Raw genomic sequence first — 23706 nt, 5'->3', positions numbered from 1 at the left:
TCCCCTGCATTGGCAGGCGGATTCTTAACCACTGCGCCACCAGGGAAGCCCTGTGACAGGTTTTTAAAAATCTATGCACATGTGATGGCATGAGTTGTTGATAGCGTTCTCTCATCTTTCTGACCTCTGTATTTTTACTGGGCTAGCCACCTCACAATATTTTGCTTTTTCTCTTTTTGTCTTGGGTTAATCTGTCATTAGAAGTGTGTTTTGTCAGTCTTCTCAAAAGATTTATCATGACAACAATTCTGGCTTTATTGATTCTCTTTTGGTGTGTTTTCTATTTCATTGATTTCTGCTCTTATTTTTAATATACCCATCTATATTTTTTCTTACTAATTTATCTTAGCCTGTCCTTTTTATTTTGCAAATGTAAGCATTTAAGCTATGAATTTCTCTTGACATGCCATTTTTGCTTCATGTCACAAATTTTGATATATACATTTTTCATTATCATTCTAATTATCTTTAATTCCCATTATGATCTTCTTCTTTGACCTGTAAGTTATTTAAAAGTGTTTTTAATTCATAGTATATGGAAGTTTTGGGTTTTGTCTGTTAATCTTTTTAATTATATACTATGGACTTAGTTGCATTGTGGTCCGATAATGTGATCTGTATAATACATATTCTTATGAGAATAGTTAAGACTTAAGGCAGTCAGTTTTGTACATCTTTCATGTGCATTTTGGAAGAAAGTGGACTCTAATTGTTGAATTGAGAATTTTGCATTTAGTAGACAAAGCTCTACAGTTAATATTGTTTAGATCTTGACCTTGCTGAGTTTTCGGTCTACTTATCAGTGATCTAGAGGGTTTTGAAATTGCCTGTCAGGATGACAAATTTGTCTTAATTTCTCTGTACTTCTGGTAGACTTTGTTTCATTTACTTTGTGGCTATTAAACTAGGTGCATATATACTTAAAATTATCCTGATGAATTGAATCAGGAAGATACATCTTCCTGATGAATTGAACCTTTTATCTGTATCTATAATCCTTTATGTACTAAATGATGCTTTTATCTTCAACTCAGTTTTGTGTGATATTAATATAGCTATTTAGTTAGTATTTGCCTCATATATCTGTGCTTCATTCATTTTTCAGTCTTCTCTGACCTTGTTAGGCATACGTACCTCTTAACTATCATAAAGCTAGATTACTGTTTTAAAATTCAGTCTGAGCTTGCTTTTTATATGAGTTTAAACCATTCACATATATGAGAATTATTGATGGAGTTGGACTAGTTTCTGTCACCTTTTTTGGTTTGTATTTGCCTGCTTTCATTTTTTGACCTTTTTTGTCTTTTTTAAAGATTCATTAATCACTATTGTAATTGTTGTTGATTGCCCAGCTCTCCTTTATTTTGTACTGTTTTAAACTCTATTTCAGTTCTTTTATTGGTTACCACTGAAATTTTACCATACAGATTTAATATTCCAGAAGTTAATATTCTGACCCCATCCCCAAACAGTAAATGGATTTTAGAATACCTTAGCTCCAGTCTTTACCCCCTCAGGCTTTACATTATGTTTCCAGTGTTTTCATTTTGGTCCTTTTTTTAATGGATAAATTGGGTACCATTATTATTTTACCCAGGCAGTGTTTGTTCACATTTACCTACATATTTATTGGGTTTTTTTTTTTCCTCATATCTCTTGAACGTTATTTGGAGATTGTCATTTTCCAATATTTTAAAGTATTTTGAAGTGTATTCTTTGGGAGTTTCTTAAGAACAGGTCTGTTGGTGGTAAATTTCCCCAAGAGTCTGTTACCTACAAGAGTGTTCATTTCTCCTTGTTCATGTGCAGTAGCTAGCTTTACTGCATACACAAATCTAGGTTAACAAGAGTTATTTGCTCTCAGCACCTTGTTTATATTATTCCATTGTCTTCTGGCTTCCATGGTTGTTGAGTGGACTTCTGTTATTCTAATTGTCTGTTGTTCCTTTGTAGGTGATCTGTCCTTTTTCTGGCTGCTTTCAGGATCTTCTGTTTGTCTTTGATGTTCTGCAGTTTTACTACAATGTGTCTAGGCATGGATTTCCTTTTATTTTTTCTATTTGGTATATGTTGAATAAAATTTTATACTTAAAGTAAAATATGGTACATTATGAAATATATGCTCACCATAGAAAATTTGGAAAAACAAAACAAATCATTGTAATACCTGCTGATAGATTAGAAAATAATCAAGTAGTATAGGACAATTTAAAATAACAAGTAACATTCTTTGCTTCATTATTTTCCACACTGGTTCTCCTGGAGGCCACCACTTTTAAATGCTTCTGTTTATGACTTTCTTTCATTTTCTTCATGTCTGTAATAATATGCTTATACCACTGTTTCTTAATTCACCAACTATAGATGTTATGTTTTGATTTTTTGCTACAGTATGTCTGTATCAAACTCTCACTTTTCCTTGCCTCCAAGCCCATGTAGTAAGTTCACTATTTTTAGTTCGTCTACTGATTACTTCTATAATTTTAAGTAATAACACCTATTTTTTGTCTGATTAACTGTATCAGTATATTTTGACTCCTGAAAGATAAAGATATTTATGTCCTTTAATTCTTATACATCTTTTCTCATCCCCCCCACTTTCTAAATTCTGTCACCCTTACTTTTATATTGCTGAAGATCTAATTTACATTTTGTTCTGTTTTTCTAGTTACAGTTACCATGCTTTGTAGGTTCGCTGTAAAAGTAGAGAACCAGTAAGCAGTGTTTAAATCATTAAGACTCAAAATACTTCTCAGGGCCAAGTTTACATCATCTTCTAGAGTTCTTCATTTAGGGGTTCCCTAGAGTTGTTTACATTTTTCTCCTTACGTACAGTGTTTTGTTTTTCTTTGATTCTTCTTTTTTTTCCCCTTTTTGCATTGCCTACCTGTATTATAGTCTGAAGGTCTATCATTTTATACTATTAAATCTTTGGGTTTCCATTTTTTCTTAGGTACCTTCCTCCTAGAACCTCTGTCCTCTTCTGCTTCTCCCACTGGTCGCTCTCTAGGTCTGGTTCAAGGCTGTCATCCCAGGATTTACTCCTCTCCCGAGTTTGCTCTGCATTTCCTGGATCTCAGTATAGTCTTTTGTTTTGTCACCACATCATGAAGAAACTTAAGAAAAACTATGGGAGGTAAATTTTTTGAGCCCTTAGAAGTTGAAAATATTTGATTGATACTTCAACTAGGTACAGATTTCTGATCCTCAAAACACTTTGAAGGCGTGACTTCATTATCTTGAGGCTTCTAATGTTTATGCTGAGAAGTTGGTAGCCCATCTGATTCTTATTCCATTATTAATACTAGGGCTTTTCCTCTGGGGATATTTAGGATTTTCTCTGTGGTGTTTTGTTTTTTTGTCTTTGTTTTTTTTTTTAATGGAAGTATAGTTGATTTACAGTGTTTCAGGTATACAGCAAAGTGATTGATTTATATACATACACACACACACACACACACACACACACACACACACACACACATTCTTCAGATTCTTTTCCATTATAGGTTATTACTCTTATGTGTTCTTGATGTCTGAAATCTACTGTGATAAGTCTAGGTACTAGTTAGTTACTTATGGGCTGGATACCCTGTGCACCCTTTTAATTTGAAAATCCATGCTTTCAGTCTGGGAAATTCTCTTACATTATTTCTATTAAAAAATTTTTCTTTCTTTTCATTGTTCTCTTCTTCTGGAAATTCTGTTAGTTGGATGATAAATTTCCTGCCTTGATTTTTCTCCCTTTTCTCTCCTCAATTTTAACTTGATCTTGTTCTACTCTGGAATATTTTCTTGACTTTCTCTTCAGTCCCCCTATTTTTTCTTTTTTAAGACAGGCATATTTTAAAATTTCCACAAGCTCTCTCTTGTTCTGTTTTTCATAGTATCTTGTGAATACAGGATCATTTCAAATTTGTCTGAAGAACATAATAAGAGTTTTTTTTGGGTTTTTTTTTTTAGAGAATTCTCTTTTGTCCCCTAATGGATAGTTTTCTATCAGTGTTTGGTGTTTTTGCACTTTCATTTGCAGGCTCTTTTTAAGAAGTCTGGACACGTGGTTACTAGTGTAAGAAAAGGCAGTATGAAGACTTACCTAGTGTTGTGGCATGGGCTGTAAGCTTTACCGTGGGCAGGTTTTGTTTTAAATAAAGCAGATAAGGAACTGCTTTATTGGTCTTGAAATTGCAGAGGAATTTCCCTGGGGGGCACTTAAACATTCCCACTAGCTGCCTAGATTCTCCCCATATCATTTGCTGAGTTTCTTTAGAAAAGAGTATTTTTTTAAAAATTAAAAAATTTTATCTTTTAAATGTTTGTGCCTGTACCATTTGGAAAAGCTTGTTTTCTGTTTCACATCCTTTGAAATCTTTGCACATTGCTCCAACCTCTCACCATTGGGTGCCCCTTTGTTCATTTCATCTAGATTATATACCTCTATCTCAGCACTGTCAACTCCCAAATTAGTTATCTCCAGCCTGGACCTTGTACCTGAATTCCTAATTCCTATCCAACTACTTCACATTTCTTCTTGGATGTATAATAAATCCTTTTAAACTTGTCTAAAAGCGAACTGCTAACATCTTCCCTTCCAGTTTGTTTTTCCTGCAATCCTCCTCATTTTAGTTAATGGTAGCTCAGCCTTTCCAGTTGCTCAGGCCAGAAACCTGTGCTATTCTTTCTTTCAAACTTACTGCCATTTTTCCTTTCCTCTCTCTCTCTCTCTCCTTTCCTTCTTCATTCCCTCCTTTTTCCTTCCTCCCCTCTTTTTTCCTCCTTCCCTCTTTCCACCTTTAGCAAATCCTATCATCTTCTACCTTCAGAATATATTAAAATTCACTCCCCCTTATACCTCTGCCTCTATTATCCTAGTCTAAGCCATCATCCATGACCTGCCTTGATTATTGCAATAGTGTCTTACTGGTCTGTCTGCTTTCAAACTTCCCCTTCTGCTGTCTGTTCCACACAGCAGCAGAGTGATCTTTTCAAGCTGTAAATTAGATCACAGCACTCCCCTGCTCAGAACCCTCTGTTGACCCTCTGTTACACTCCAAGTAAAAAAAGCCCTCCTTGATCTCATTACCTATCCGCCACTTTGTTCTCCTTGCTCTTCCCCAGACGTACTTGGTGTGTTTCTCTTTCAGAGCATTCAGACAAGAGCATGTGTGAGGCCCTTTTGCCCCCTCCTGGGGATGTTTTCTTCCAGATGTCCACATAGCTTGCTCAGCTCTGTGAGGCCTTCCCGAGCCCCACACTCCCTACCACTTTTCCTTTTTTCTTTTTCTTTTTCTTTTTTTTTGGCCGCGGTATGTGGCATGTGAGATTTTAGTTCCCTGACCAGGGATGGAACCTGTGCCCCCTGCTGTGGAAGCGTGGAGCCCTAACCACTGGAGCGCCAGGGAAGTCCCCCAGCCCCCTTTTCTAAAACTTAATTTTTCTCCATAGCACTTATTGCCATCTAATATATATTTTATATTTTCATAGTTCGGATATTTTTATCCAGACTTGGAGCTTTAAATATCATCAACATAAAATGTATTTTATTTGTTTGTTTTTGAGACTCATCTCCTTCCCCTCACCACCACAATATAAGTTCTTTGACCAGGGTTGTTTGTGTGTGTGTGCGTGTGCATGTGTGTGTGTTGTTCATTGCTGTTATCGAGCACCCAGAACAGTGCCTGGCCTGTGGTAGGAGCTTAGTAAATATTTGTTGCCTTAATGAATGTGTCACTCCTGCCTTGCATCTTACTTGTGGTTCTCCCAGCGTCTCGTTTGTGGCTTTTTTGCTTGGTCAGTATTTGTGCATGTATTTTCTATTTTCCAGAGGTGGTTGAAATCTCATCTGCTATGATCCCCTTCCTAACCCCCATTTCTAAATCAGGGATCTCCAGATTTCTGACCATACAGTTTTTTGTATTCTAAAATTATTTTTCATTGTGTACGCTAAATGTATGTATTTAGTTTACATATACACACTCAAATGCTCTTATTTATATGTATGTTAGAACATGTAAAAATAGACTTCTAAGGAGTATAGAGATAAAAATATTTCTAATATAATAGAATTTCTGATATTTCCTTCCTCCACCTCAGTGGAGGAAGTGGATTATCCTCTTAGAGACCCAATTTGGAATCCACTGCTATATGTTGTTAAGGATTTGTGCCATTTTTAAGTTCTTTACTTCATTTTTACGGACTCTCCAGAAGGAGAGTCTGTAAACGCATATACTTAATATATCATGTTGCACTGGAATCACTGTGAAAGACTCTTAGTAAAGAGGAGTTTTTATATTCAGAGAAAACAAGGAAAGTTCCCCCTTCGTTCAGCCCACTGCCTTCCTCAGAGGTAAGCACTGCATTTACAGACCGGTGTGCGTCTGTAGTCTTGGCATTTGTTTTATATGTATGTACATGTCCATCCTTTCTGTATATTTATATGCATATATGTATGTATATATAAAGGAATCACACCACATGATTTTCTTTGTAACAGGTTTTGTTCCATTTAATGTATCATAGAAGTATAATAATCTAGTGATTATGAATACGGGCTCAGGGAGACAGACCGTTCCGCATGTTAAACCCGGCTCGGCCACTCACTAGCTGACCTTCACCTTTCTGTGCTCTGGTTTCGCAAGAATATGTGAACTTCCTCTGTTGATGGATATTGATGTTGGAATCTATGGAAGGATCTTTGCTTATTTTGCATTCTAAAGTTGGGCTGGGCCCAACTTTGAAGGGCCCAGTCTTTGAAGCCTCAAATGGCCTCTTTTTAGGCATTTTGTTTCTTTGTGACCCATCCCCTGTTAGAGCACTTTTCTACTTTGCTCACTGAAGTTGTGTTTGCTGCCCAGCTGATTTGCAGGTGGTGCTTGGCTGGGGATGTGCCCCTCTTCCTAATGTTGACTCTACATGTCCTCTGTTAGCTGGTGCTCTTAAAAAATTCCATGGGACTCTAAAGCCTTGTAAATTTTGAAAATTAATTTCTGTATAAAGATTTTGAAGAGTTAGGTTAATTTACAGATGTAATGGAGAAACGAATAAAGATTCTTGTATAAATTTCAGCACTTTTTCTCTGTTCTGTAACTGTGAATGACATCTATTTAACTGGGAAGTCAAAGGCTACAGTTCTTTATACGAATTCTGTTAGAGAGGCTGTGGGGAGTTGTGTTTACCATCTTGCATCCTTATATTTTGCACAGCTTATTTGTTGGCTTGGTGAGTAAACTAAAGTAAAAACAACCTTTCTCAAACTAAAGCCGTCGAGAGACATCTGTGATCTTGGATTGGAAGACTTTAATATTGTTAAGATGGTGATACTCCCCAAATAGATCTTGAATTCAACTTGATCTTTGTTAAAATCTTTGCTGGCTTTTTTGTAGAAGTTGGCAAGCTGATTCTAAAATTCACATAGAAATGAAAAGGACTTGGAATAGCCATAACTATTGAAAAATAATAAAATTGGCAGACTTACATTTCCCAAGTTCAAAACTTACTACAGATCTACAGTAATCAGGACTGGCACTGGCATAAGGGTATACATATAGACCAATGGAATCAAATTGAGAATCCAGAAATGAACCAGTATACTTATGATCAATTTGAATTTCAGTAAGGATGCAGACAATTCATTGGGGAAAGAGCAGTCTTTTCAAAAAATGTTGCTGGACAACTGGATATCCACCTGCAAAAGAATGAAGTTGGACCCTTACCTTACACCGTATATAAAAATTAACTCAAAATGTAAGAACTAAAATTATAAAACTCTTAGGCGAAAAAAATAGGTATAACTCTAAATGAGCTTGGATTAGGCAGTGGTTTCTTACGGCACCAGAATCACAAGAAACCAAAGAAAAAATAGTTAAATTGCACTTCATCAAAGTTAAAAACTTTTGTGTTTCAAAAGATACTATCAAGAAAAAGAGAAGACAACCCACAGAATGGGAGAAAATCACATATCTGATAATGATCTAGTATCAAACCAAGGCCAAGTCCTCATTTTCCCTATCTTTAAATTTCCACCATATCTTATATCAGTACAGTTGAATTCCATTATTACCACACATATATATATATATACATTTTTTTTTAAAAGATTTTTTTGATGTGGACCACTTTTAAAGTCTATTGAATTTGTTACAATACTGCGTCTGTTTTATATTTTGGTTTTTTGGCCACGAGGCATGTGGGATCTTAGCTCCCCGACCAGGGATCGAACCCACACCCCCTGCATTGGAAGGTGAAATCTTAACCACTGGACCGCCAGGGAAGTCCCATCACCACATATATTTTTAAAGAGATTTGTCTGTGGTCATGGGTCCAATTACCCTCCCTGCCCTCTCCCTAGAAAGGAAGTGTCAAGTACTGTCCTATTACTATTTTCAAGGGGAAATGAAACTCGATACTAGATAAAACAATTTAAAAATAATCTGAAGCTTGAAAATTATGGGTAATTGATGAAGGGGCAAAAGTACATTAAGTTCACATCATATTCAGGTATAAAGTATGTCATACTGTTTTATTGCTTAATTTATGCTTCAGATCTTCAGTGCTCCTTCTCATATGAGGTAAATAATAGAAAAATTCTTTGTGTGTCACATGTCTGCTTCCAGCCAATCAGAAGCCAGAATTATTTTGTGTGTAATAATAGGGTTTATTGTTTAGAGAGGAGCTGTAAGTAAGACTTAACAGCATACAGGGGCCTGCATATTAGGGCTTCTTAGTTGTGGCAAAGGGAACATTGGTTTGTTTAGCATTTTCAGATTTACTTTGGAGCTCTGACTCCAGAAATGTACAGTCCTATCTTTTAATTTATAGGTTTTAAAATGTTACTTTTAATACTTCTTAAAGTAACAGCCTTAGTGATTGCTTTCATTTTTGATGAAAGTTTAATGGGCTGTGAAAGAAAAATTACCAAATACTAAGAAGGAAAGAGAATTTTATGAAAATGTCTTCAAGGTTTCCATCACCATCTTTACCGGTTTTCTTTTCACCTGGACCAGTTGACTTAGGTTCTGTAACAAGTTCCTCTTGTTCACTGAGTGAGCTAGACAATATTTCCCAACTTTTAAGGAAAATATCAACTGATATCAGTGAAATTAAAGGGATGAAAGCAGCAATTTTGACAGTGGAAGCAAATCTTTTTGATTTAAATGTTAGAGTGTCACAGAATGAAGCAAAAATTTCATCTTTGGAGGTTAAAATGAATGAATATTCAACGTTAACATCTGAATGCAACAGACAGTTTGAAGATCTTCAAGAGGTAGTAGATTTTGAGTCACAGTCAGGAACTACTGATGTAAAAGTAATTGGCTTCCTTAGAAACATTGAGAAAGGTAAATTCCTAGTATGTGATATCATCATATAGTAGTTTTCATATGGAGGCAGCAAGGCACAGAGAACTTGAATTTTTCATGGACCTTTAATGACAAAATCAGACTCTTCTACATGATTTAACTTAGAAGCCTAGACTTTAGAATTCCATCCTTTTTAGTGGGTCTCTCTAAAATGATGGTTTGAAAAGGTAGATGAGTATAGAGAGATGAAGCAAAACTTGAAATGTCAGAGAATGGTCCTGTTTCATGTATCTGTCTTGTGAAATTACTTGAAAATGTATAATTCTTCCATTGTTCACTGTTTATGTTAAAAAGACCTGTTGTTAGTATTTGAATTCCTGTAACCTAATTACACATCAGTTTCCCAAGCTGTCCTACAGGAATACAATTTGACCAAATGATATCTGTGTTTCAGGTCAGCTCCTCAAGATTTACTGTGTTTTTAACCATGATAGTTTTGAAAGGAATTAACTTTTTTATTTTTTTTTGCAACCACTAAAAAGTAATGTAATATAACATGTTTTAAAAGAAAATAGCTGATGAAACTTTGGTAGGTTTTAAAATTTTTACTGAAGTTGAATTTTAATGAAACATGATAGTTGGCAAACAGTTGCCAACTTACATGTTGGCCCTGAGCGAGCAGACTGTCCTTGTGAAACTGACAATAATAGATTCACTAAGAATTAGCCTGCATGCATCTTACTGAGATTTCAGTATTTGGAACCCTGTCAATTACATTCCCTCATACACCGTACTGTAACACTTCTGTTTTAAATCAGCAAGTGAGTACCTAGTATCTGCTGAGCACTGGGCTGGGGAGGTTTGGAGAAGTATGATATTCTCCCATCACTCAAACTGAAGATAGACAAATCAATTCTGTGTCTCTGTTTTATTTCATTTTGCAGTGTAACTATGAGGAAATTATGAATGTGTTTAAGAAATAATACATACTCTAGCTGAGCATCTTTTCTTACAGGAGATTCAAGTGATTGTTTACATGCTTTGCTGGTGTAGGACCCGGACTGTAGAGCTCTGAGTGTCTACTTACTTGTTCATTATTCTTTTTGTATCCGTCCAGGCCTGTAGTTTGTCCTTTGGGAACTCTGATAAGATAACTCTGGGGTGGTGTTTTGCCCTTCTGTGGGTGGGGGATTGACTTATAACGGTGAGAGCCCAGGTGATGGAGGGAAACACTTCTCATGTTGATCTTGCAGTTGGCTGTTGCCTGTCTCCCAGGGTGCAAGCTGAGGGTCCGTGCACACCTCCCCCTGGCTTTTGCACCCCCTTTATCTTTATCACCAGGCTTTATCTCCAATCCAAGGAAACCAGCTTCCGGACAGGGAGAACCATTGCCATTTTTGACTTAACCTGAGTACAGGTTTTTGTCTTACAGACCTTTGGTCTATAAATATTATTAAATTGTATTGTTGAAGCTTTAAACTATTTTAAAGACTTTCAATTAAGAACCCAGAAAGATTATTTTGGTCTTAATTTCTGGGAAGCACACGTGCTGGTATTGTTTGTTTTTTAAGCTTAGTGAAGTTTTAAAATTTATATTCTAGGAACTCAGCAGAGGCAATTGTTATCCCGACTGCAAATTGACCCAGTAATGGCAGAAACTCTGCAGATCAGTCAAGGTTGGTAATAATCTTAAATTTTCATTGTAATCTAGCATTTTTCAGTTGCTATTTCCATTCCTTACACCTCATTTAATGTATCTTGTATGTCTTAGATCCTGGCCTAAGGTGCTATATTAAGATCTGTGAAAATATTTTAGGGCCAGGAGATAAGATCTGCATTTTCTTCATGCTTTGTGGTGTTTGTATTTTTCACCTCAGGCAGAAACTTTCTTCCTTTGATGCCATTTCACCCAGGTCCCTGGAAACTGTTGGCTGCTCATGCCCCTGCTTTAGGGACCACTTGAGTCCCTCATACTACTCTCCGTCCAAATTTTGCCATTGCCCTGAGCTGCTTTAGTGTCCTCTGGCATGTTCAACCTTATCTCCTTACTTGTGCTTCACTTTAGAATCTCGTGGCCAGGGCTATACCTAGAGCTTATCATTCTTAGAGCCACTGTAACTTGTTTACCTGTCTCCCTGACCCCCAGCACACAGACAGAAATACCATGCGCTACCTCAGGACTGGGTGAGTGCCTCATTTATCTTTGTGTCCTCAGTGCCTGGCCCCTGCCAGATGCGTGTAAGTGCCTAATAACTGTCTGCTGAATAAATGAAAGGAGCCATTCAATCCCTGGAGTCGTTAATTCAGATCCTGTTTTCTCCTGCATCCGTTTCCTCTAAACCTGCCCAGTGTTGGAAGCTGTGGTCCCTTGACCCCTCCCTGTCGGCTTCTAACTGAATTTTCTTCACCTGTGTTCAGGATTCCACAGTCAGCAACTGTATTCCCTGACCCTTCCTGGCCTCTGTCTTAGAAAGGTGTGCTTATTGTCTCTAAGGGTTACCTTTCACCCAGATGCCAGATCCTACTCAGCTGACGAACATTCTGGTGTCGCCACACTTCTGTAGCTTTAGGCTCTACCTCTCTTCTGGCTTCTCCCTTCTGTCTATAAAAGTGTTGAGATATTCTCCATCCTTGATGTTGCCCTCTCATCTCCCCACATTCCATCCTGCTTTCTACATAAGAGTATTTTCAAAATGTTTGGCAGCTAAGGTCTGTGTATGTTGTATTTGCATCATCAGCTCTTAAACATTTTTTTGTTTCCTTTATTTTTATCCATGATGCGTATACAGTTTGAAGCATCATGCAGTTCTACAAGGCTTATGAATGAGTATATCCTTTGCTTACCTCCTATCACGTTTTTTATTTCTGAGAGCCCTTTTGTTTCTGCATATTCCTTTAATTTATTTTTTAACATACTGATTTTATTTCATGTATGCAATACTTTCTCTTATTTCTCTGAAGATATTAAAGGCAGTTTTGGACATTTTCCTCCCCTCCCTCCTTGGTCTTGTTGTCTCCAGGTTGTTGGTTTTGGTCACTGTCTTTCATGACAGGTTCTCAGATGTCTGAGGATCCTTGGTTGACTTACATTTAAGAGTGGGGCACTTAAAAAGCTGGTTGGTGTTTTGGGTTCATTAATTGGGGTATGAGGTAGGGGGTTTTGACTTTTGAATGTAGACCCTGCAGTGGAGAGTGATTTGTCTTGCCTGTTTACTTTGGGGGCACTGTGATGTCTGTGTCTTTGGGTCTTTTCTATCAGGTTGGTAAGCTTCTCCAAAGAAAGATCTTTCAAGAAATGGAATGGCTGCCAGGGTTCTGGGAGCTAAGTGGGGACGGGGCTGAGGGACGCACCTCAACATTAACTACTATGTAATGTTTACTTAACACACACGTTTTCAGAATCGTACTTCTTTCAACATGGCTGGCATTCATTGGTCCAGAAACCCTCTCTGTTTTTACCGTTTCAGGAGTCTAAAGCTCCACTTTTCTCCAAGAGAGAAGTGGTCAAAGGTTACCAGGAAATCTAACTGCTTTTTAAAACTAATAGTCTATACGTTTAGTTAATTTTATTGTGGCACCTTTGTGTCAGAGACCATGATGCTTCATCCATAAGCTTATCTAGCAGTGATCGATGGGAAAGCACGTCTCCAGTTATTCCAAGTATCTTTAATATAAAGGTTAGGGCAATAGGTGTGGTAAGGATCAGAAAAGAAGAAAACAGATAAATAAAAGAGAAATGGACACTTGAACCCACTTCTGTTGTGCCCTGTTTTCTCCCAACCCCTTCCCAGGGTCCCCTGTGCTGCCACTTTCTTAGCCTTTGAAGAATCTTGGGATCCACATTAGATTGCTTCATTATTGGCTTAAGATTCTGCTTTTCGAGATCTACTAAGTTAGTTTTCTACTTTCAAAATGTGGTTATCTCTTCTTTTACAATTATTTTCTTTGTGAGTTTTTAAAAAAATTAACCCTTTAATTGACATTTTATTAGAGTTTCAGGAGGAAACAATGCGTGGGTTCAGCCTGTGGTCTTTACCCAGAAGATGTCACTGACTCTCCCATCTGTCTGCCCTACTTGACCCAGGCTGCTCTCGTGAGTCTTGCAGAGGTGACCAGTGGCTCGTGTGGAGTGTATAGCTCTGTTTTCTGTGCACAATTCTCTAAACGCTGTGGTGTGTGGCACTTGCGTTCCAATGTTTTCTTCCATCCTTGATCCTTTGGCTTCCAGGACTTCACTCTCTCTCTGTTTTTCTACTAATTCCTTTTCATTCTCCTTCAACTCCCCTTCTCCGCTACTGCCCCTTAAAATGTTAACTTTATCCTTTGTCCTGCCCTCAGCATTATTTTCATCTCTACTGTATTCTCCCAAGATGCAGACGAGTAGAACTGCTGTGCCTCAGAAAGAGCAGGGCGGTGAGAAGGAGCGACAGCCCTGGACTAAACTGCGGGCCCTCCTGTTGCTGTAGCTCTGGGGGCTCAGTGAATCATTTAGGAACTTGAATGGCAAATCGGTCATCTGTAACATGGGAGGAAAATCTGCTTCCTAGGCTCCCTGTGAGGATTCAGTGAGAAGACAGCAGCACTGACTATGTACAATTTATTAAATGTTCTCATTTCACCTTCAGCTTCGACTCTGCTTCTCTTATTTCTCTCCCCCTCCTGATAGTCAAGTCTGAATTTTCAACTTCTTTCTAAACACCTGAGTGTCCCACAAAAACCTCAAACTAAAGAAATCTAAAATTGAAATTTATCTTTGCCCTCTTTTAAATCTGCTCTTTCTCCTGTCCTGACTCAAGGACAAGCCTCTCCTCCTACACTTGTCTTACTGTGTCTGCTGCTCTTGCAGGGGAAGGCAGGTGTGCCTCCTTCCTGGGACAGTAGTTGAAAATGCATCTGCTGTGACGTCTAGTGCTGGTTTGAGTGTGGAATGTGTCTCCTCTTCCTCCGACGTGTGTGAGGAGAGGACAAGGGGTGAGAATCTGGCATTTCGGAGCCGCTCCATCTCTCTTGGGAAGCAGCCTCATAGCTGAGATCTGGGACTCCAGTCCATTCCTACCACTGTGTGTTTTTCCAAAAACCAACTTGCTCATGTCACTTCCCTACTTAGAAAACTCTCTGGATTACTTACTTCTTCTGGACCAGAATCCAAACTCATTGGCACATACAAGATCCTTTACGCCTCAGCCTTCTTGCCACTTACCTACTCAGCCCTCCACACACCCCTCCAGTCACACCACGTTTCTCACCGTGTCTTCAGTTCCTTGTGCCCTAGGAGAGCCCCTGCCTTTCTCCAGTGACTCTACCTGAAATGCTCTATTCTCCAGTTCTCTCTCCCTCTTAGTTTATTCCTGGTCATTCCTTTGATACCTGCTTCAAATGTTCATCCTCTGTAAGCTTTTTTTTTTTTCTCTCTGTAAGCTTTTCCTTGATTTCCCAGCCAGAGTAGGTTACTTTGTATTCTCCCAACACTTTGTTCATACCTCTTTTGGATCACCTTTTGGGGCATGCTGTTCTGAAACTATGTATACATCTATTTTTCTATTTTTTCTTTGTGTACCTAGCACAGTATTCTCACATGTTCAGTTTGTTCAGTGAATGAACATGAATAAATATCCTGTGAATTTTGGTTTCTGTTATTTGCCTGGTAATTTTAAGAGAATTGCGACTTAATAACTTCATTCAGTTGATTGCCTATTGATAGGTGAACCAACTCCATCCTGGGCTCCAGGTCTTGGTATATTTTATAAAGTAGTTTAGCTTAAAAATCATATCGTAGGTGATGTGATCTGTGAGTACTTACATTAAAGGTCAGTTTTCCTTGCTCTATTTTTATCAATGTCCGTTTCTCTTAGAATTCCCTTTCAAAGTAGTCTATCTACAACCAGGCAGAAATTATGCCAGTTGTATTCTTTTCATCAGGGTATGTTCTGCTCTGTAAGTGTGCAAAATGAACAAAACAGATTTTAGAAAGATTGTTTTTTTAAAACAGCCTTGGTATCATTCTAGGGCGCATTAAGACTCTTTATTCTTTATGTTTTTAGAAAATATTGTTGTACTTAAAGTAAGTTTTATTGTTAATAATATCCCATTAGATGCCTCATGGAAGAACCTTTCTATACTGTAGGCAGGAAGTGTTCATTAGAATGCCTTGGTAATATGCTGTATGAGGAAAGGAAAACTTCTTTGAAAAGACGTTTGGCATAGAATTGCAGCCTTATTCCTGAGTAGAACCATTGTAATTTTCCTTTGAAAATAATTACAAATATATAAAAGATTGACATTCTTCTCACGTGTGTGATGTTGGGAATGCAAGGTATATTCAGAAGTAAACATTTGTGGCCAATTTTTTTGGCTCAGATTACTATGACATGGAATCCATGGTCCATGCAGACACAAGATCATTTATTCTGAAGAAGCCAAAGCTGTCTGAGGAAATAGTAGTGGCACCAAACCAAGAGTCGGGGATGAAGACTGCAGATACCCTTCGGGTACTTTCAGGACACCTTATGCAGACACGGTAGATGGTTTCTTTTTCTTGTGTAGCTAATTTGTGTTGATTAGAAGTGGAGGTTAACCATTAGTTCCCAGCTTCCCTCCTCCCCATCCTAGCCCCCAGTGTAGAGTGCTTTATTGATTCTGTAGTTAGGCCACGTATCATAAGGCACATCCAGTTTTCAAAAACTCCAGTTCATCTTTCTTATTCAGAAATCCATTATCCTGCAAATAAGTCAGTATATGATTTAGCTCTTTTCTTAAGAATCTTAAGAGATTCTTTTCTTTATGCACATCCAGGAAATGGAATTTAAAAAGCCAGGTGATCAAAATCAGGAAGTCTAACCAGAGAGTTAGCAGATTGGGTTGGGTTAATTATTGCCTTAGATAATGGACTGAATGTTCTGTAAAGAAACAAACATAGAGTTAATAAAATCAGTGTAAATATAGAACTGCTGGCTCTGTGTTCTGAGCATAGATGCTGATTTCTCCATTTATTTCCATTTGACCCTATGTGGGTCAAACGGATGCCAGGGGTCAGGGTTGAGGGGAGATTGTCCTGAGAGCAGCCTGAAGGGTCGCTGGTGTTGATGCTGCAGTGATTGGCTATAGTCATTGTGTGTTAGCAGGAATCCACTGATGCTGTACCTGTAAGTCCTACCAAGTCTTTTTTGTTAATGAAGAAACCGCAAACCAAGGAAGGGACTGATAGTTCTGTTGAAGAGCACTTTAGGAGGCTTGGCTTTTTGTGCGTGTTTCCCTAATTCTATGGTATTTTCTATCTGTCTGGCAGAGATCTTGTACAACCAGATAAACCTGCAAGTCCCAAGTTTATAGTGACGCTGGATGGTGTCCCCAGCCCCCCAGGATACATGTCAGATCAAGAGGAGGACATGTGCTTTGAAGGAATGAGACCCGCACACCACACTGCAGCCTCACACGAGGGACTCGCGGGTCTCCTCCACCCACAGCAGTTGCAGTTGCTGAGCAGGCAGCTTGAGGACCCAGATGGTAGCTTTTCAAACGGTGTGTTGGGAGCTCAGACTTTCCCTTCTCAGGGTGCTGTCATTGTGAAGGATGTCTTTGACATGTTTCTCAACCTTGAATGAATATTGGTTGTAGACCTTGCTTTTATTTAGAATTCAGCAGTGGCCTTTTTCCTTCTCTCAGACAAAACGACCAGTTAAATTTGAGACTGTTTGTCCCTTATGTGTTCCATAAGTGGGGTGTTATTCCAGTGCTAAAATGGAGTTCAGCCATGGAAGCCAAAAAATACCTCTTCATTATACTTGTTAAAGGATGAACCATCGTTCTTGGTGCCTTGCTTTACCTTTTTTTTCCCATTTAGAAACTATACTTGTTACTTTCCACTTGAACCAGCAGTAGTCTCTCTCGTAATTAACTTGACAGAAAAGTCAATTTGGGTTTCGATGCTATTTCTACCTCAGTGAAATTCCTTTGAAAGGAGTTCCTCACCTGATCTGTCAAAATACTTCTTGGAAGTTTAGAAAACACCTTATGTTTAAATAATTAATATAGAGGCGTGGTAGTTACTGTAAATCAGGTGAACTCAGTTCAGATAGCAGCATGCTTTTAGGCATTTCTTATCAGTGCTTCTCTCACTGGATACCAGTGGCAGGTGCAGTGCCACTGAGCATTTTCATTCATGTTAGAGAATGATAATCATGCTCCTCATAGCTTGTAAAAATTTTAGGGACACCTTTATTGGCAGGGGAGACAGTTACTGAATCTTAAATATGAAGAGTATCAAAGAAAAAACAATAATGGGTTTTGAAATTTTTCCAAAGTAATCCTCTTCTTGGTAGAGATACGAAAATGTACCAAATATCTTTTTCAGTCACTAAAAATAGCCTTTAGGGGGAGATCATGACTGAGCGAAGGAGATAGTGCTGTAATCTTTTTTTTTTTTTTAGTGCTGTAATCTTGAACTGAGGGCTTTTTCTGCTGTGAGTCAGTAATGCAGTGTCATGGTTTTGATTGGTGGAGGGAGTTGAAAAATTTGACCTTTCTTTGAAAGGAAGAAAAATTGTAAATGTTAACAAAGGTGGTAAGAACTACAGTAATCAGGCAGTCCAGATTTCTTGATCTTGTATATTTTTGTCTAAAATAAGAGAAGATTCTGGTGTTTTTAGTACTTTGGTTTTCAGTTTGGTAGTTTAATTTTTGGTGTGTTAGGGTCTAATTTTGTTTAAATGTAGATGTCCATGTTAGGCTTTATTGGTATACGTGTCATAGCAGTGACACTCTAAATAACATGTTAGTAGAAATTCTTGCCTGGGTTACACAAGTGCTGTGGCCATTATGGAGACAGCTGTGATGAGTGGCGAGCCTCCTTTACCATTGCTTTGATCTGGGACTCAATTTTTCACGGCTGCTCAAAGATGAAGAAGCTTTGTAATGGTAGTTAGGACATAAGTGAGGCTGGAAAGACTCCACAAAGAGGCTCTGGTCTCTCTTGCTCTCCCCATCCAAGTAGGGAGTTTGAAACTTGGTAATTGCTTTTGGTGGCTTTCTGTTGAGTGTTTCAAGGATGCCACCAACAGCAGCATATGTTTTAAGCCACTCCCGCTGGCCTTGTATGGCAGCACAGATTTTATAGCTTGCAATAAAAAGTGAATTTGCCTCTTAAAACTTAAATAGGAAGAGTTTTAATAGCTTATGAAGTAAATGTTAGGGAAAACCAGCATTGTGGCCTTTGTGTATATATGATGTAATTTTTTCATCAGAAAGATAAAGTTTCCTTGTAAAGTGTTTAACTTCTTTAATATTGCTCATGAGATCTAGCTACTTTACTCCATTTTCCAGCCAACCTGCTCTTGGGTATTCTCTTAACTTCTTTCACATGGTCTGCGTTCTCGTGTATATACCTGGGTTTAAAGTATGTTCTTTAGGAGGGGAGGGTAAAACATTTTCTCTGCAGGAGTTACACAGAAAAAAATTTAAAAGTGGAGAAAACTCCTCCTTCCAGACTATCATATTGGATACTTTTATATCCTGGAGCTAAATAATGAATTTTACTCTTTTTAAAGTAGCACGGAAAATGGGTCAGGCACAGTCCTAATAGCGGTCTCATTATGCGCCTAGCTGGGCTTCAGGACTGGATTTGTGTGCCTTGTTCTCCTTCATGACGACTGAGGTTGGGTCACTAGAACAATAAGTACTCCTGATACTGGCTGTTGCATTGTTTGGTTTTGATTGGTTGCCTGTTTTACACTCTTCTTTCCATTAAATCATGAAACTCTTAAGCAAGACATTATTTTCTCTTGGTATAGATGAGGAAACAGAAGTTCAGAGATGTTGGATAACACATGCCCAAAGTGTCTAGCTCAGCCAGTAAGTGACAGAGCCAGATTGCAACTGCAAGAGGACTAGGTGATGTGGTTGAAGTGCTGTTTGCTCTGATAAACATGAATGTGAACCACATTATGTAACACCCGTGATGCTTTTTTTTTTTTTTTTTTGGCTAGGGTGTCTTGGGCCAGAACCTGGCAGCTCATTATGGCCTTCAGGTGTAATTTTATTTGGTTTATTCTGTGTTTTAAGTTTCAATTAGTTGCTAGCATTTAAAATTTAGATCTCACAGGGGAATTTCCTGGCAGTCTGGTGGTTAGGAGTCTGCACTTCCACTGCACGGGGCATGGGTTCGATCCCTGGTTGGGGAACTAAGATCCTGAATGCCGCACAGCACAGCCTGTGTTATAAAATAAAATAAAATTTAGATATCATATAAAAAGGTCTTTGGCTTCCTGAATTGGGAGGCAGTCTGGCAACACTAGTTCCATTTCCCACGTCACAGTAGTTGACGTGGTAATTGGGACGTGGCCTCCTGAGTGGAGCGGCAGGGAGCGCCGTGGGTGGCCACACGCTTACTCTTTGGGCTGCTCTTCCGAACCTTTGTTTCCTCCAAGAGGCTTTCTGCCATTTGATCACCTTACACCCAGCCAGCCTCACTCTGTTAGGGGATCTGCCAGGTCCCTGTAGGTTATGACATTTGTGACTCATTTTAAGCACAAATCTTTTCTTCCCTTTGTACATTGATGTGAGGTTATCACCTGGACTTAGAAAACTGCACATACCTCAGCGAGTGGGAACGCTTGGATTGAGACACTCATCATCTTAACCTGAATATGAGAATTAGTTCACATTTTTTATCACCTGGTGTGTTCAGTTCTCATTTCATTTTATTGGCTCCCTACTTGACATTCTTTCCTCTGTTTTCTACTTAATTCAGCTGAACGAATTTTGAGAGTTGGAAGTTTTCGGTGAGGACTTGGCTCTGGTTGCAGCGTCACTGTCCGCTTTACTCCCCACAGTGAACGCCGTAGCCTGCTTCCTGGTCATCTCTTCCAGGAGTCTAGTGTCCGTGTTCAGCAGAGTGATCGGACTCATTGATTTTGTGTAACGTATAGACGTAGAAGAACATAGGATTGTAAGACTGGGTTTTGAGGGAAATTTATTAAAGGTGCCATGTCCTGAATTGATCATAATTAATGAGATACTTTTAATTCGTTTCCCTTTTTAGCTGAGATGAGTGAACTGAGTGTGGCACAGAAACCAGAAAAACTTCTGGAGCGCTGCAAGTACTGGCCTGCCTGTAAACATGGGGATGAGTGTGCTTACCATCATCCTGTGTCACCTTGCAGGTGAGTAGCAGCTTCTGATTCTGGTTTTCAGGTCGATTCTAGATGAGTAGCAGCGCTCTGATTCTGGTTTTCAGGTTAATTCTAGATACAGCTTAAGTTTGTTCTTTTCTGTGGACACGTTTGAGTTTTACAACTAAATGCAGCAGTGATACTTGACTCTGGCGCTCCCAGGACAGCATTCACTTGTGTCTGTGTGTATTTGGGGGCGGAGGGGAGGTAGGAGGAGGCTTCTTTGTGCCTCATGCCTTGAGATACTGAAATTTCTGGGTTTCTTTGAGGATTCTGTACCTTTAAGGAGATGGGTATATGGTAACCGCCCCAGTTTGTATGCATTGTGTTCACACACAGACTTTAAGACTTTGGGGAAAAAATTAGTTTATAGGTAATGAGAAAATATTCTGGACTTCAGTATAATTTTTCCTTGCTAGCTGGCTGGTTCTGTGGAGTGAGCTTTGAGAGACGAATTTTTTTTTTTTTTTGGTCCTGTGGGTGGAATCTCTTCATGTTTTTTTAACTTTAAGGAAATTTTGATGTGAGAATTTTATGGATGTGCATGTAGAGGGAGACCATAGGATCAGTCTCATTTTTTTTTTTTCCTCATAGTACGGTGCCTTGCATACATGTTGTGCTCATAGAGTTTACACCATACAGTGTTACAGACGTAGACCTTAATTAGGGAGTAAGTGGTGTTTCTTATTATCACAGAAAACCCTTCTACCTTTCATGGTGGCTTGGCTTGAGTTGAAAATCTGCTATTACCCCAGGCTTTGGAATAGACAGTTGTGTCCTGTTTTGATATCTGGCATCATTTAGAAATGGAGTTTCCTTTTTTTTCTGTTACTTCTGTGTATCTCAAAACAAGTAGTGATGAAATTAGGAGTATAATGGACCCTCTCTACAAAAAACTAGTAATGCATTGAGGAGACTAAATGTGAGTAATATGTCCTTTTGTCTTATAGAGCCTTCCCCAATTGTAAATTCGCTGAAAAATGTTTGTTTGTTCATCCAAATTGTAAATACGATGCAAAATGTACTAAACCAGAGTGTCCCTTCACTCATATGAGTAGAAGAATTCCAGTACTGCCTCCAAAACCAGGTTGGTGACTTTGTGCCCTACTACATTTGGGTGAAAAATGAAAAAATGACATTCTGTGATTATAAACTGAATTAAAAAGAAAAACAAGGCATAGTTTCAGAAATCATTGTGCCATCATCAGTTATTCTAACTAATCTTTAAAGAACAAGTGTACCCATCCTATAGTATTCTAAAGTATTTTATTTTGACTAATGAATATATAAATCTCCTTGTGTTTTAACTTAAAAGTGGGTCCCATAAAAATATCAGCAGACTGCATTAAAAATTATTTTGCCAAATAAATTTCACCTTTGTCCTTATTTTTGTCAGCAGTTACAACACCAGCACCACCTTCTAGTAGTCAGCTCTGCCGTTACTTCCCTGCTTGTAAGAAAATGGAATGTCCCTTTTATCATCCAAAAGTAAGAACTTTCATTTTCCCAAAAATGAATTTAGTGGTAACTTCTCACTTCGGAGGTTGTAAGGTCACTAGCAAACTATACTGTCTTCCTTCCCCCACCCCCCAAGTTTAACTTTTTTGTTAGAGTTCATGTTATGGTTTTTAAGATCTTTAAGTTATTCCTTAGTTGTCCCTGAGCCCACGTCTGGCCCATTAGGCCAAGCTGTCTGAACTGATTTAATGTCAGTAGCCTAATCACTTAGGAGAATGAAGCTCACTTTCGCCGGTCACTTTCCATTCTTCTTTGCCCCTGCGTGTGTTCCCCCTCCCGCAGCCCTCATGCCAGAACTGAGATGATGAAATCCAGTAGTACCTAATGGTACCATCCATACTTGTACCATGGTTTTAATTGTCTCGGTACTAAAGATTGGTTGATGTGTCTCCAGCTGTTTAGTTGCTCAGCATGAATCATCTTCTCTTTGAAATAGCAGCCTGGAAACTGTACGAAAGGCCTTTACTTCCCCAACTGCAGTTGGGCATAGATGAGGGTAAAAAATAAGGGATGTTGGGCAGTATGTGCAAGGTGGTTAGTACATTGATTAGAGGCAGTTTGTATTACATACTAAAGTCCCTTTTGAAACTTAACTTGCTGTTATTCTTTCATTAGGATTTTGTGTCTTGGTGGGGGTCCATTTTTCAGGGCTTCAGTGGTGTATTAAAGCGGAAGTTGCCGATCATCTCTGCTGCCCCATTAACCTCATGGTGGGCTGGTTACTGTCATCTCAGATTGCTGTGTTTTTTTGTATTAGCTTTGCAGATGTTGAAACTATTCTCTCTCTTTAGCACTGTAGATTTAACACTCAGTGTACAAGACCTGACTGTACATTTTATCATCCCACCATTACTGTACCACCACGACATGCCTTGAAATGGATTCGACCTCAAACCAGGTAAAGGTTAAAATCAGTTTTTCTAATGTCATTTCAAATGCTTTTCTAGTATCTAGTTTCTTAAATTTATAAGCATACAAATTCGGGGGAAACCTAATCACTTTGGTTTTTCTCTGCTGTTCAATTAAGGGTCCTTTGGAAAAATAATCGACTACATAAACCAAATTTTGTTTCATTCAGCAATTGCTTGTTTACCTAGATCATCTCCACATCAGATTTTTCTTTAACTTCTGAACATACTCTGTGAACATAAACTTAAGGCCTTCAAAAGTTATACTGCTTACAAATCTCACATCAGTTTTCTTAGACATTAGTAATTGTAAAACATTGAAAGTAAATTTCAAAATATTTTTACTGTGGCCTGTAAATTTAAATGCATATGTTAGTATTAGAACCAAATATTCATTGTCTGAAAATACTCAACTTCTCTTAACTGATGTTAATTAAAGCAGTTAATTGAAAAAATTTTTGGTTTTGTTTATTCAGTGAATGACACCCAGTGCTACCTGGCAGAAGACTATGAAGTTTGAAAGTTTCCATTACTGATGAAAGACATTCTACAGAATTTGTCAAATCTTTGAAACTTGGAATATATTGCTTTCATAATAATGAAGTTTATTGCCTATCAATCATCTGAAGTGTCTAATTTTTCAAGTTTGTACGTTTATTAAGTGATTTTAACATTGGGTGTTTTTTTGTTGTTTTGTTTTGACTATGGAAAGATAGTTTCAGGAGAAGCCGAATTCTATTAAAACATTTGAGGCATGTTTGTGTGTGAAACTGCTGTGTTCAAGTATCAGCATTTACAATGTTGGTGCTATCATTGTTA

General features: G+C 38.3%; 1 protein-coding gene across 12 annotated transcripts in view; it reads left to right on the top strand.

Annotated features, from left to right (window-relative positions):
* ZC3H14 (zinc finger CCCH-type containing 14) overlaps window positions 1-23502 on the top strand; it is a 38470-nt gene extending 14968 nt beyond the window's left edge. For 4 of the 12 annotated variants that reach the window (XM_082451284.1, XM_082451283.1, XM_082451276.1 and 1 more), the window contains 8 exons: window positions 10898-10972; window positions 15654-15813; window positions 16582-16814; window positions 20332-20452; window positions 21412-21548; window positions 21858-21949; window positions 22771-22877; window positions 23364-23502. In XM_082451284.1, coding sequence (XP_082307410.1) covers window positions 10898-10972; window positions 15654-15813; window positions 16582-16814; window positions 20332-20452; window positions 21412-21548; window positions 21858-21949; window positions 22771-22877; window positions 23364-23370 — 932 coding nt within the window. In that variant the 3' untranslated portion in view covers window positions 23371-23502. The remainder of the gene's footprint in view (window positions 1-10897; window positions 10973-15653; window positions 15814-16581; window positions 16815-20331; window positions 20453-21411; window positions 21549-21857; window positions 21950-22770; window positions 22878-23363) is intronic. The other 8 variants (XM_082451279.1, XM_082451285.1, XM_082451280.1 and 5 more) reach the window with 7 other exon arrangements.
* The last annotated feature ends 204 nt before the right edge of the window (window positions 23503-23706 follow it).

The sequence above is a fragment of the Balaenoptera physalus genome (genome assembly GCF_965194825.1).
Source record: "Balaenoptera physalus genome assembly, chromosome: 2".
Classification (NCBI taxonomy): Eukaryota; Metazoa; Chordata; class Mammalia; order Artiodactyla; family Balaenopteridae; genus Balaenoptera; species Balaenoptera physalus.
The sequence above is the reverse complement of the archived record's forward strand: the minus strand, read 5'-3'. Positions and strand labels throughout refer to the sequence as shown.